Genomic DNA, 15,815 nt, shown 5'->3' on the forward strand with positions numbered 1-15,815 from the left:
AAAACGAAGGTGATGGCAAGTGGTAAAGCATGTGGTGAGGTGGAAAGAACTGGGAAGCGGCCGTGTGCTGTGTGCAGGAAGGGTGTCGGAGTGAATTCCATTCAATGTACAATGTGCGCTGAGTGAGTTCATCAAAAATGCAGTGGTTTGAGAGGGTCAATAACCAGTGTGGCAGCTACATTCAAGTGTAAGGTGTGCACAGAGGGAGCTGCAGATGGAGGAAATGTTGAGTTGGATCTTGGAGACGGCGTGAAGCTGGAAGGTGTGAAAACATTTTTTTACCTAGGAGACATGCTGAATGGAGAAGGTGGATCAGACTCAGCAACGGTTGCTAGAGTGAGATGTGCATGGAAGAAGTTTCGGGAACTGAGTGGCGTGCTGATGAGGTGGGGAGTGTCGTTGAAGCTGAAGGGAAAGGTGTATGCTGCATGTGTGAGAAGTGTTATGATTTATGGGAGCGAGACATGGGTAATGAACGTAGAGCAGCAACGAAGGCTGGAAACGGTGGAAATGCGAATGGTTCGGTGGATGTGTGGAGTATCGTTGAGAGAGAGGAAGACAAATGATGAATTGCGAAAGATGATGGGAATAGAGCCTGTGATTGATGCTGTGAAGAGAACCAGGTTGAGATGGTTTGGTCATGTGTTGAGGAAGGATGAAAGTGACTGGTTGAGAAGAGTGATGGAAATTAATGTAGAAGGAAGTTGGAGGACGGGGAAGATCGAGAAAGACTTGACTAAAGGTGGTGGAAGAAGAAATGCGGGCAAGGGGGTTAACAAGGAGAGATGCAGAAAATAGGGCAAAATGGAGAAGATTGTCATGGGGACCGGCCGATCGCATATGGGGACGGTCGCATTACGGCCGCATGGGGACCCCGCTCTAGCAGGGAAAAAAACCAAAAAAAAAAAACCTTTAGAGGCCATTTTTCCCCGCAAAGCGGGGGTTGGCCTTTTTTGGGCACTGTGGCTGTTGTTGTTTTTTGGTCCCCTTTTTGAAGCAATGTTTTACGGCCGGATGCCCTTCCTGCCGCCAACCCTGTTTGTCGCCTTTTACGACAAACAGGGAATTACCAGTGAACTGGTACTCAATTAGCCGACCTCGGAAGGATGACAGGCTGAGTCAACCCCCCTGGCGTTAATTCAGCGATCGACCGGGATTCGAACCCAGGATCCTAGGATCCTAAGCTGGCACCCTAGCCGCTAAGCCAACACCAGGCTAACGCTCTAGCAGGGAAAATGGCCTTAAAATGCCTGTTGTTGTTGTTGTTGTCTTCTCACCTCTCCAGCCGATACTCACCTTTCCAAGTGAAACCATTAGCATCGAAATGTGGTCGGAATTTGTCCAACTCTGACATTACTGGTGTGTGTCTCTGATATGAAGATGGTGCTGATGGGGAGTAGTTGCATTTTGGCATGGAGATTATCGATGTTATTGAGTTGCGTGCATCCTGTGATTGGCATCAATGTGGTGTGTAGGAACCATGAGGTAGCATGCCAACAGGTTCTGCAACTCAAGCAGAAGTTTGTACATAATGCTCGATATGGAAGTAAATTTTTTTTTTTTTTCAAAAAGGACGAAATCATCATGTTTGTAAAAACTGCTCTGGAGGTCATTTACGAATGGAAATCAAATGTTCTGCTCCATTTATTTTAGCACAAGCTATTTATTTCAGGTGTGGTGACTTGCGTCTTGTCACCTATGGAGATGCAAGGACCAAGATGGAGAAATAAATCAAAGCAGCAATTAAACAACTTTGGAGTAGTTCAGCAATCAATTGAGGAACAAATTGGTCGCCTTGCCCATCTTAATCTACCTCATTCTACCTCATTCTGCTGTTGATCTACCTCATTCAAATGTTTTATTTATAACTGCCCCCAATGTAACTGTTTTGTATCACACCGAAAACGTGTTCATTATATATATAACCACCTTTAAAGGCCATTTTTCCCCGCAAGCGGGGGTTGGCCTTTTTCGGGAACCGTGGTTGTTGTTGTTTTTCGGTTTCCCTTTTTGAAGCAATGTTTTACGGCCGGATGCCCTTCCTGACGCCAACCCTTTTTGCCGCCTTTAACGACAAACAGGGAATTACCAGTGAACTGGTCCTCAATTAGCCGACCTCGGAAGGATGACAGGCTGAGTCAACCCCCCTGGCGTTAATTCAGCGATCGACCGGGATTCGAACCCAGGATCCTAGGATCCTAAGCTGACACCCTAGCCGCTAGCCCAACACCAGGGTTCATTCTTCAAAGTATTTGCGATGTAGTTAAGAAATGAAGAGCAGTGTGATTAGAAAAGGCTGAAGTGTTAAAAATAATCATGAGGAACCCGGAGTGGGCGGCATGTGGCAACAAGACACATGGCTGGTAGTACCTGAAGGCCAGAAAGGTTTTTCAGGTCGGCCGAATCACTGATTGAGTTCAGCCTATTGGTATGCAGCAACAGGACCTGCCAGAAACATCCACTTGTACATTTGCTATAATGTTTGGGAAAAAAAAAATCACGAAGCCTTTGGCATTAATTTGTCTTCAAATTTAAACAAGCATTTGTACATTTGGCCAGCTGTCCCATGTCCTTACAAAAACATATATTGGAGGAATGATTGCATGCTTAACGAGATTGAAACACGAACCTCCCACTGATCTCTAACAACCAGCAAACAATGCGTTCAATTTGCAGGTCAATGCTTCAGGGCCAAGGAGCAGGTAACTTCATCCCTCGTCCTTTGGAAACCCAAACCATTAGCATCGAAATGTGGTCGGAATTTGTCCAACTCTGACATTACTGGTGTGTGTCTCTGATATGAAGACGGTGCTGATGGGGAGTGGTTTCATTTTGGAGTGGAGATGATCGATGTTATCGAGTTGCGTGCAGCCTGTGATTGGCATCAATGTGGTGTGTGTCTCTGATATGAAGAAGGTGCTGATGGGTATTAGTTGCATTTTGGAGTGGAGATGATTGATGTTATTGAGTTGCGTGCAGCCTGTGATTGGCATCAATGTAGTGTGTGTCTCTGATATGAAGAAGGTGCTGATGGGTATTAGTTGCATTTTGGAGTGGAGATGATTGATGTTATTGAGTTTGGTGCAGCCTGTGATTGGCATCAATGTGGTGTGTCTCTGATATGAAGAAGGTGCTGATGGGGAGTAGTTGCATTTTGGAGTGGAGATGATTGATGTTATTGAGTTTGGTGCAGCCTGTGATTGGCATCAATGTGGTGTGTCTCTGATATGAAGAAGGTGCTGATGGGTATTAGTTGCATTTTGGAGTGGAGACGATTGACGTTATTGTGCCCCGTCGCACAGCGGAGCGAAAGGGGGACTATGGCTTTCCCCTCCGTCCGTGTGTCCGTCCGTCCGTCCGTGCGTAAGCGAAGGACCGCATTCGAATTTGGTGTGTGGGTGCAACCCACGTCAAAATCCAAGATGGCCGCCGCCATGTATGTCTGATGCCATGTATGTCTGAACCTTGTAACCTGCATATCTTGAAAAATAAGCGAAGTACCAACTTCTAATCTGGTGTGTGGGTGTATCGAGGCATAAGGAAGAACGTTATTGAAAATTGGGTCGCCACGTCAAAATCCAAGATGGCCACCGCCATGTATGTCTGAACCTTGTGAGATGAATATCTTGAAAAATAAGCGAAGTACCAACTTCTAATCTGGTGTGTGGGTGTATCTCGGCATAAGGACGAACGCTATTGAAAATTGGGTCGCCACGTCAAAATCCAAGATGGCCGCCACCATATATATGTCTGAAACTTGTGAGCGAAATATCTCGAACAATAAGCGAAGTACCAACGTCTAATCTGGTGTGTGGGTGTATCTATTGGGTCGCCACGTCAAAATCCAAGATGGCCACCGCGATGTATGTCCGACCCTTGTGAGATGAATATCTTGAAAAATAAGCGAAGTACCAACTTCTAATTTGGTGTATGGGTGTATCTCGCCATAAGGAAGAACGCTATTGAAAATTGGGTCGCCATGTCAAAATCCAAGATGGCCACCACCATATATATGTCTGAACCTTGTGAGCGAAATATCTCGAAAAATAAGCGAAGTACCAACTTCTAATCTGGTGTGTGGGACTGTGGGTGTATCTAGGCACACGGAAGAATGCAGTTTAAAATTGGGTCGCCACGTCAAAATCCAAGATGGCCGCCGCCATGTATGTCTGAATCTTGTGAGATTAATATCTTGAAAGATAAGCGAAGTACCAACTTCTAATTTGGTGTGTGGGTGTATCTCGGCATAAGGAAGACCGCTATTGTAAATTGGGTCGCCACGTCAAAATCCAAGATGGCGCCACCATATATATGTCAACCTTGTGAGCGAAATATCTTGAAAAATAAGCGAAGTACCTTCTGGTGTGTGGGTGTATCTAGGCATAAGGAGGAACGCTATTGAAAATTGGGTCGCTACATCAAAATCCAAGATGGCCACCTCCATGTATGTCTGACCCTTGTGAGCGAAATATCATATCATAGCATGTTTTCTGCGTGTTCCACTTTGTCAACTCACATCACTTCCCTGACGGGGGACCTAGGCGTAACGCTTGTTGAGTTGGGTGCATCCTGTGATGATTCCGAGTGCTTTGATTTGTCGTGTTTGAAGTTTTGATGCATTTGTTTTGGATATGGTGGGTGCCCAACTTGGACTAGCATAGTCAATAGTGGTTCGGATAAACTGTTTGTAAAATTGTGGTTGGGGATTCTTTTTGTTGACCAACCTTGGTATTGGTTAATGCTTTTATTACATTGAGTTATTGGTCGACTTTCGCTATATCGTTTGTTGTTTGTGTTTCGTGAAGGTCAAGAATGATTCCAAGTATTTTGGGGTTATTAGCCCATCTGGAATTGGAATTCCAGATCAGGTATTGTCATCATGCACTGCCCATCCATCCGTCACCTATTTCAACCTTTCTGGCCAAACCCCTTGGCCGATCCGGCTTGAATTGGGCCGCAAACCTCCGCTCTTGACTGGTAACGAGGATTTCAAAGCTCGTTCCAGTCACATCACTGGAAGTGTGTCAAAATGGCGGACTTAAAAAATTCCTTCAAAAATCCTCTCTTCCAGACCCACCAGTCAGAATGCTACCAAATTTGGGTTGCAACATTAGGCCAGAGTAAGGATGTTAAATTTTGGAGGTCATGCCGATCACATAACCGAAGGTGTGTCAAAATGGCAGACTTCATCAATTTTTGGGAAAATCGAGTAAATTCCTTCGAAAATCTTCTTCTCCAGACCCACCAGTCAGAATGCTACCAAATTTGTAACAACATGAGGTAACATGTAACAACATGAGTCAGAATGTAACATGAGGTAACAACATTCATTCTACATTCATAGTGGTAAGTTTTCATACATTTGTAAACAACACTGTTTTTCATCTGAACAGTCTCCAAAAGGTCAACTAAGTGCATAAATCTTCTAATTTACACCGTATCGTGCGTATGCATTTAGCATATCTGCCAAAGTTACCCCAAAAACAAAAATCACTCTGGTTATGATTATGAAAATGGAAATCACAACTGTATAAATTGGTGCTATTTTGTTATCATGTCATGGACACTTTGGAAAAGTAATTTAAAGGCATGAAATGGGCAGTTTGCTGGTTTGTCTTTGTTTGAATGCACCTCCAGCTTCAAGATGAGGTCTCAAGATATCATGGACCAGCCGATAAAATGGACCACCTGAGATACCCAAGCCATTCAACAGATGACTCGGGCTGTGTTTAAATGCTTGTTATAAGTTCCACCGCATATTTTAAAGTGATCATAGACATGTGTCTATGATCAAACAAAACTCCAAACTTCAAGTCAAACGTGGTTCTGACCATCTTGCACCTAAAGACATTGCTCTTAATTTGGAACTTGCTACTTATAATCTCATGACACTCAAATTATTCAGGAACACAAAATCAAAATTCAGAAGCTTATAAAGGGGGAAAAAGATGTTGACAAATGTCTGCTGTCTGTTCATTCTTTTACAGTAACCCCAAAAGCCAAGCAGTTCACCTTCTTTTGCAGTACTTGGCAGAGGGAGAATGACACAGCAGGAATCTGTGCAGTTGAACAAAAAAAAATGAACGTCACAGAAATAATGACTGCAGCAACAATATAACAGCAGCAAAAAATAGAAATAAAACGAGCACAGCACCAATAAGAGCAACAGTGACAAAGCACGCTTTGTTGCGTCTTCCGCAAATTGCATTGAGGTGAGCACTGCCGACCCACCGGTTAGAAAAGGGGCAGAATTTCCGTTCTGTTTATTGGTCAACTGGGACAGAGCAGCAAGAGAGTTTGCTAATTTGGACCTGGCATGAAGATACCGGCCAAATTCGGACCTGACGTGAAGATACCGAACTAATTCGGATCTGGAATGAAGATACCGGCCAAATTTGGACATGGGATGAAGATACCGGCCAAATTCGGACCTGACGTGAAGATACCGAACTAATTTGGACTTGGCATGAAGATAACGAAGTAATTTGGACTGGGCATGAAGATACCAGCCTAATGTGGACCTGGCATGAAGATACCGGCCTGATTTCGACCTGGCATGAAGATACCGGCCTAATTTGGACCTGGAGTGAAGATACCGGCCAAATTCGGATCTGGCGTGAAGATACCAAACTAATTTGGACTTGGCATGAAGATACCAAACTAATTTGGACTGGACATGAAGATACCGGACTGATTTGGACCTGGAATGAAGATACCGGCCAAATTTGGACCTGGGATGAACATACCGGCCAAATTTGGACCTGGCATGAATATACCGAACTAATTTGGACTTGGCATGAAGATACCGGCCTGATTTGGACGTGGAATGAAGATACCGGCCAAATTTGGACCTGGTGTGAAGATACCGGCCAAATTCGGACCTGGCATGAAGATACCGAACTAATTTGGACTGGGCATGAAGATACCGGACTGATTTGGACTTGGCATGAAGATACCGGCCTAATGTGGATCTGCCATGAAGATACCGGAATAATTTGGACATGACATGAAGATACCGGCCTAATTTGGACCTGGCATGAAGATACCAGCCTAATTTGGATGTGGCATGAAGATACCGGCCTAATTTGGACCTGGCATGAAGATACCGGACTGATTTGGACCTGGAATGAAGATACCGGCCAAATTTGGACCTGGGATGAAGATACCGGCCAAATTCGAATCTGGCGTGAAGATACCGAACTAATTTGGACTTGGCATGAATATACCAAACTAATTTGGACTGGACATGAAGATACCGGACTGATTTGGACCTGGAATGAAGATACCGGCCAAATTTGGACCTGGGATGAAGATACCGGCCAAATTCGGACCTGGCATAAAGATACCGAACTAATTTGGACTTGGCATGAAGATACCGGCCTGATTTGGACGTGGAATGAAGATACCGGCCAAATTTGGACCTGGCGTGAAGATACCGGCCAAATTCGGACCTGTCATGGAGACACCGAACTAATTTGGACTGGGCATGAAGATACCGGCCTGATTTGGACCTGGAATGAAGATACAGGCCAAATTTGGACCTGGGATGAGGATACCATCCAAATTCGGACCTGGCGTGAAGATACAGAACTAATTTGGACTTGGCATGAAGATACCGAACTAATTTGGACTTGGCATGAAGATACCGGCCTAATGTGGATCTGCCATGAAGATACCGGAATAATTTGGACATGGCATGAAGATACCGGCCTAATTTGGACCTGGCATGAAGATACCGGCTCAATTTGGACCTGGCATGAAGATACCGGCCTAATTTGGACGTGGCATGAAGATACCGGCCTAATTTGGACCTGGCATGAAGATACCAGCCTAATTTGGACCCTGCATGAAGATACCAAACTAATTTGGACCTGGCATGAAGTTACCTGCCTGATTTGGACCTGGCATGAATATACTGGCCTGATTTGGACCTGTAAGGAAGATACCGGCCTAATTTGGACCTGGCATTAAGATACCAGCCTAATTTGGACCTGGCATTAAGATACCAAACTAATTTGGACCTGGCATGAAGATACCGAACTAATTTGGACCTGGCATTAAGATACCGGCCTAATTTGGACCTGGCATTAAGACAACGGCATAATTTGGACCTGGCATGAAGATACCGGCCTAATTTGGACCTGGCATTAAGATAACGGCATAATTTGGACCTGGCATTAAGATACCAGCCTAATTTGGACCTGGCATTAAGATACCAAACTAATTTGGACCTGGCATGAAGATACCGAACTAATTTGGACCTGGCATTAAGATACCGGCCTAATCTGGACCTGGCATGAAGATACCGGCCTAATTTGGACCTGGCATTAAGATAACGGCATAATTTGGACCTGGCATGAAGATACCGGCCTAATTTGGAACTGGCATGAAGATACCGAACTAATTGGACCTGGCATTAAGATACCGGCCTAATTTGGACCTGGCATGAAGATACCGGCCTAATTTGGACCTGGCATGAAGATACCGGCCTAATTTGGACCTGGCATGAAGATACCGGCCTGATTTAGACCTGGCATGAAGATACCGGCCTGATTTAGACCTGGCATGAAGATACCGGCCCAAATTGGACATGGCATGAAGATACCCGCCTAATTTGGACGGGGCATGAAGCCACCGGGTCCAAAATGAATCATTATTTGTCATACGTGCTTCCCTATAGTGCTGTCTTTTACTTTGGATACTGTCAGGCCAATAAATTGCCTTCTTGATGATTTTATTATTTCCTTTATTTCTCGACCGTGCACCGTCTTACCGCCTCAGGTGTCAGCTGAAAATTCTGATTGTGTACCTTTTTGTATGTTTCTTCATTCCTTTATACACAGTCCCCTAATCTGTATTGATTTGAAAAAAAGTAAACAGGCAAGTGGAAGGAGCAAAGCAAGGAGCAGTAGCTGCGGGAATGTACCAGACAGGTCATACCTTGTGTAAATCACACTGCGAAATGTCCAGCACGTCATCCGCTCCAGCTTCCTGAGCCTGTAAAGAGAGCAACTACTCATCAGGATTCCAGATAATATGTATTCCTTTCATAGCACCACCACCAGCTTAAGAACCACTTTCCAAAAACCCACATATTCTTATATTCCCCGAGTAAACCATCAATCTCACAGATTCAGAGCGGATACTCGAACCATCAATCTCGCAGATTCAGAACGGATACTCGAGCCATCAATCTCGCAGATTCAGAGCGGATACTCGAACCATCAATCTCGCAGATTCAGAACGGATACTCGAACCATCAATCTCGCAGATTCAGAGCGGATACTCGAACCATCAATCTCGCACATTCTGAGCAGATACTCGAGCCATCAATCTCGCCGATTCAGAACGGATACTCGAGCCATCAATCTCGCAGATTCAGAGCGGATACTCGAACCATCAATCTCGCAGATTCAGAGCGGATACTCGAACCATCAATCTCGCAGATTCAGAACAGATACTCGAACCATCAATCTCGCAGATTCAGAACGGATACTCGAGCCATCAATCTCGCAGATTCAGAGCGGATACTCGAACCATCAATCTCGCAGATTCAGAGCGGATACTCGAACCATCAATCTCGCAGATTCAGAACGGATACTCGAACCATCAATCTCGCAGATTCAGAGCGGATACTCGAACCATCAATCTCGCCGATTCAGAACGGATACTCGAGCCATCAATCTCGCAGATTCAGAACGGATACTCGAGCCATCAATCTCGCAGATTCAGAGCGGATACTCGAACCATCAATCTCGCAGATTCAGAGCGGATACTCGAACCATCAATCTCGCCGATTCAGAACGGATACTCGAGCCATCAATCTCGCAGATTCAGAGCGGATACTCGAACCATCAATCTCGCAGATTCAGAACGGATACTCGAGCCATCAATCTCGCAGACTCAGTGCGGACACTCGAACCATGAATCTCGCAGATTCAGAGTGGATACTCGAACCATCATTCCCGCAGACTCAGTGCGGACACTCGAACGATCAATCTCGCAGATTCAGAGGAGAAACTCGAACCATCAATCCCGCAGACTCAGTGCGGACACTCGAACCATCAACCTCGCAGATTCAGAGCGGATACTCGAACCATCAATCTCGCAGATTCAGAGCAGATACTCGAACCATCAATCTCGCAGATTCAGAGCAGATACTCGAACCATCAATCTCGCACATTCTGAGCAGATACTCGAACCATGAATCTCGCAGATTCAGAGCGGATACTCGAACCATCAATCTCGCAGATTCAGAGCAGATACTCGAACCATCAATCTCGCAGATTCAGAGCGGATACTCGAACCATCAATCTCGCAGATTCAGAGCAGATACTCGAACCATCAATCTCGCAGATTCTGAGCAGATACTCGAACCATGAATCTCGCAGATTCAGAGTGGATACTCGAACCATCAATCTCGCAGATTCAGAGCAGATACTCAAACCATCAATCTCGCAGATTCAGAGCAGATACTCGAACCATCAATCTCGCAGATTCAGAGCAGATACTCGAACCATCAATCTCGCAGATTCAGAGCGGATACTCGAACCATCAATCTCGCAGATTCAGAGCAGATACTCGAACCATCAATCTCGCAGATTCAGAGCAGATACTCGAACCATCCATCTCGCAGATTCTGAGCAGATACTCGAACCATGAATCTCGCAGATTCAGAGTGGATACTCGAACCATCAATCTCGCAGATTCAGAGCAGATACTCGAACCATCAATCTCGCAGATTCAGAGCGGATACTCGAACCATCAATCTCGCAGATTCAGAGCGGATACTCGAACCATCAATCTCGCAGATTCAGAGCGGATACTCGAACCATCAATCTCGCAGATTCAGAGCAGATACTCGAACCATCAATCTCGCAGATTCAGAGCAGATACTCGAACCATCCATCTCGCAGATTCTGAGCAGATACTCGAACCATGAATCTCGCAGATTCAGAGTGGATACTCGAACCATCAATCTCGCAGATTCAGAGCAGATACTCGAACCATCAATCTCGCAGATTCAGAGCAGATACTCGAACCATCAATCTCGCAGATTCTGAGCAGATACTCGAACCATCAATCTCGCAGATTCAGAGCGGATACTCGAACCATCAATCTCGCAGATTCAGAGCGGATACTCGAACCACCAGACTACAACATTGCAAGACATACCTAGTTTGAAAAAACAAACATCACAGGAATGGAAGGAACTCAGCCACAAAACGGAAATGTAAATGAGATATGTTTTAGACCTCAGTGGAGGTATACTTCAGATCTATTTGATGATCCCAGGCACACATTTATAAATTACTCGCAAAAGTACTCGTCCCCAATGGCGAGAAAAGCTTGGTGGTGAGAATAACCACAGAAGATGACACTCATGTAGTTGTCCGGGGAAACTCAATCCATCCTGTAGCACACTCAACTTCCCTGACTCAACTTCCCTGACTCAACTTCCCTGACTCAACTTCCCTGACTCAACTTCCCTGACTGCTGCTCCATATTTTAGCGGCACTCCCACCATCAGGTCAGGATTGCCCTTCTCAGCTCACGTTTGGTTGGCAATGTGCAGCAGCACCTTCTTGTTCCACTGAACGACTAAAACCATCAAGCCAACTGCAACAGCGAGGAAGCATACCCCGGGTATTTAAATTGGAGGAAGGAGCCTCCAACCACGCTTAAACCTGTCCGGTACAACCTTTTAACTCTGTGATCAATTTGGTCCAAATCCGTCCAGAGGTGTAGAAGTGGATAGGTAACACACAGACAGGCAGATCGACATTCATAGTACAGGGAGTGGGGATATGTAACACATAGACAGGCAGATCGACATTCATAGTACAGGGAGTGGATATGTAACACATAGACAGGCAGATCGACATTGATAGTACAGGGCATGGATATGTAACGCACGGACAGACAGATCGACATTGATAGTACAGGGCATGGATATGTAACGCACGGACAGACAGATCGACATTGATAGTACAGCGAGTGGATATGTAACACATAGACAGGCAGATCGACATTGATAGTACAGGGAGTGGATATGTAACACACACACAGGCAGATCGACATTCATAGTACAGGGAGTGGATATGTAACACTAACACACGGACAGGCAGATCGACATTCATAGTACAGGGAGTGGATATGTAACACACGGACAGGCAAATCGACAATGATAGTACAGGGAGTGGATATGTAACACAGGAACAGGCAGATCGACATTGATAGCACAGGGAGTGGATATGTAACACACGGACAGGCAGATCGACAATGATAGTACAGCGAGTGGATATGTAACACATAGACAGGCAGATCGACATTCATAGTATAGGGAGTGGATATGTCACACAAAGACAGGCAGATCGACATTGATAGTATAGGGAGTGGATATGTAACACACGGACAGGCAAATCGACAATGATAGTACAGGGAGTGGATATGTAACACATAGACAGGCAGATCGACATTGATAGTACAGGGAATGGATATGTAACAGACGGACAGGCAGATCGACATTGTTAGTACAGGGAGTGGATATGTAACACACGGACAGGCAGATCGCCATTCGTAGTACAAGGAGTGGATATGTAACACACGGACAGGCAGATCGACATTCATAGTACAGGGAGTGGATATGTAACACACGGACAGGCAGATCGACATTCATAGTACAGGGAGTGGATATGTAACACACGGACAGGCAGATCGACATTCATAGTACAGGGAGTGGATATGTAACACACACACAGGCAGATCGACATTCATAGTACAGGGAGTGGATATGTAACACATGGACAGGCAGATCGACATTCATAGTACAGGGAGTGGATATGTAACACACGGACAGGCAGATCACAAGATTGAACTCTCAAACCTGTCTCCCTCCTCCAAATCCTGGTGGTGTCTGCTGAAATCTGTGTCTGGTGTTTGTTCCCCTGCGTACAGGCAGATAACAAGTGTGGTGTGTACAGACAGATAACGAGTGTGGTGCGTACAGACAGATAACGAGTGTGGTGCGTACAGACAGATAACGTGTGGTGCGTACAGGCAGATAACGAGTGTGGGGCATACAGACAGATAACGAGTGTGGTGCATACAGACAGATAACGAGTGTGGTGCGTACAGACAGATAACGTGTGGTGGGTACAGGCAGATAACAAGTGTGGTGCGTACAGACAGATAACGTGTGGTGCGTACAGACAGATAACGTGTGGTGCGTACAGGCAGATAACGAGTGTGGTGCGTACAGACAGATAACGTGTGGTGCATACAGACAGATAACGTGTGGTGCATACAGACAGATAACGAGTGTGTTGCGTAGAGGCAGACCGAGTGTGGTGCGTACAGGCAGATAACGAGTGTGGTGCATACAGGCAGATAACGAGTGTGGTGCATACAGGCAGATAACGAGTGTGGTGCATACAGGCAGATAACGAGTGTGGTGCGTACAGGCAGATAACGAGTGTGGTGCATACAGGCAGATAACGAGTGTGGTGCATACAGGCAGATAACGAGTGTGGTGCGTACAGGCAGATAACGAGTGTGGTGCGTACAGGCAGATAACGAGTGTGGTGCATACAGGCAGATAACGAGTGTGGTGCACACAGGCAGATAATGAGAGTGGTGCATACAGACAGATAACGAGTGTGGTGCGTACAGGCAGATAACGAGTGTGGTGCATACAGGCAGATAACGAGTGTGGTGCATACAGGCAGATAACGAGTGTGGTGCATACAGGCAGACAACGAGTGTGGTGCATACAGGCAGATAACGAGTGTGGTGCATACAGGCAGATAACGAGTGTGGTGCATACAGGCATATAACGTGTGTTGCGTACAGGCAGATAACGAGTGTGGTGCATACAGGCAGATAACGAGTGTGTTGCGTACAGGCAGATAACGAGTGTGGTGCATACAGGCAGACAACGAGTGTGGTGCATACAGGCAAATAACGAGTGTGGTGCATACAGACAGGTAACGAGTGTGGTGCATACAGGCAGATAACGAGTGTGGTGCATACAGGCAGATAACGAGAGTGGTGCATACAGGCAGATAATGAGTGGTGCATACAGGCAGATAACGAGTGTGGTGCGTACAGGCAGATAACGAGTGTGGTGCGTACAGGCAGATAATGAGTGTGGTGCGTACAGGCAGATAACGAGTGTGGTGCATACAGGCAGATAACGAGTGTGGTGCATACAGGCAGATAACGAGTGTGGTGCATACAGGCAGATAACGAGTGTGGTGCATACAGGCATATAACGAGTGTGTTGCGTACAGGCAGATAACGAGTGTGGTGCATACAGGCAGATAACGAGTGTGTTGCGTACAGGCAGATAACGAGTGTGTTGCGTACAGGCAGTCAACGAGTGTGGTGCATACAGGCAAATAACGAGTGTGGTGCATACAGGCAGATAACGAGTGTGGTGCGTACAGACAGATAACGAGTGTGGTGCGTACAGGCAGATAACGAGTGTGGTGCATACAGGCAGATAACGAGTGTGGTGCATACAGGCAGATAACGTGTGGTGCATACAGGCAGATAACAAGTGTGGTGCGCACAGACAGATGACTAGATGAGATAACGAATGTGGTGCATACAGACAGATAACGAGTATGGTGCGTACAGCCGGATAGCGAGTGTGGTGCATACAGACAGATAACGAGTGTGGTGCGTACAGCCGGACAGCGAGTGTGGTGCATACAGACAGCTAACGAGTGTGGTGCGTACAGGCAGATAACGAGTGTGGTGCGTACAGGCAGGTAACGAGTGTGGCGCGGATAGACAGATAACGAGTGTGGTGCATACAGGCAGATAACGAGTGTGGTGCATACAGACAGATGAGTGTGGTGCGTACAGCCGGATAACGAGTGTGGTGCGTACAGCCGGATAACGAGTGTGGTGCGTACAGCCGGATAACGAGTGTGGTGCGTACAGCCGGATAGCGAGCGAGTGTGGTGCGTACAGCCGGATAACGTGTGGTGCGTACAGCCGGATAACGAGTGTGGTGCGTACAGGCGGATAACGAGTGTGGTGCGGATAACGAGTGTGGTGCGGATAGATCAAGACGGATATCGTTATGGAGTGAGATGTAGTGCACAACACATACAATCACAATGGCGTATCGGGTGCAGCACGGAGGGGACTGAGACTGACCAGGTAGAGCTGATACTCGAGGCGTTTTTGGGCCTCTCGATTTGGTTTTTTGGATCCTAGGAGCGGCATTCCAACGAATCCAGGTTCCTGGGCCGTCACAGGAAGGATTTGGTGCACACAGATCACAGATGTGGCAAAGCACAGACGATTTATAAAGGAAGGACAAAAAAGAAACACTCAATCAAAGTCCAGGTTCCTTGATTCATCACTTCCGGTGTACTCGGCGTGTGTCACGTTTTGTTACATTTGTTTTCCTTTTTTTATGAACACTTTATTATTCTATTTCAAATCTATATAACTGTACGATTCCACTATTATAGGACATTTTAAATGTCTGCCATTCTTTCATCGTTTGTTTTGTGATCTCGTATTATTTTAATTATTTCCATGAGGACCATTGTTCACAAAGGTTATTCAACACTAAAAACGTCAAAAAGAAACACAATACATTTTTTTGAAGACGGCCATCTATTTAATACATCCGCAAACTGCTGAAGTTTCCACCGACGCGGCCTCTTCTTCACACCGCGCACGTCTCATTACATTACAATTTACATTACATTACATACATGATACATTGCTGAGGCCAGTCGAGGGCTGTGTTCACTTTACACTTACCATGGGTGTTGTACAGCGCTCGCCCAGTG

General features: G+C 45.9%; 1 protein-coding gene across 3 annotated transcripts in view; it reads right to left on the reverse strand.

The window, feature by feature from the left end:
* The window catches only part of LRSAM1 (leucine rich repeat and sterile alpha motif containing 1), a 173,616-nt gene extending 158,216 nt beyond the window's left edge, over positions 1–15,400 (reverse strand). Inside the window, exons 1-4 of one of the 3 annotated variants that reach the window (XM_068134880.2) lie at positions 15,169–15,400; positions 8,941–8,997; positions 6,013–6,057; positions 2,371–2,445 (exon numbers count right to left, since the gene is read on the reverse strand). In XM_068134880.2, the coding sequence (XP_067990981.2) occupies positions 2,371–2,445; positions 6,013–6,057; positions 8,941–8,997; positions 15,169–15,237 (246 nt within the window). In that variant the 5' untranslated portion in view covers positions 15,238–15,400. Of the gene's footprint in view, positions 1–2,370; positions 2,474–6,012; positions 6,058–8,940; positions 8,998–15,168 lie in introns of all 3 variants that reach the window. The other 2 variants (XM_068134881.2, XM_068134883.2) reach the window with 2 other exon arrangements.
* Between the last annotated feature and the right edge of the window lie 415 nt (positions 15,401–15,815).

Source organism: Myxine glutinosa, chromosome 13 (genome assembly GCF_964187855.1).
Source record: "Myxine glutinosa chromosome 13, kmMyxGlut1.1, whole genome shotgun sequence".
In the NCBI taxonomy this organism is placed as follows: domain Eukaryota; kingdom Metazoa; phylum Chordata; class Myxini; order Myxiniformes; family Myxinidae; genus Myxine; species Myxine glutinosa.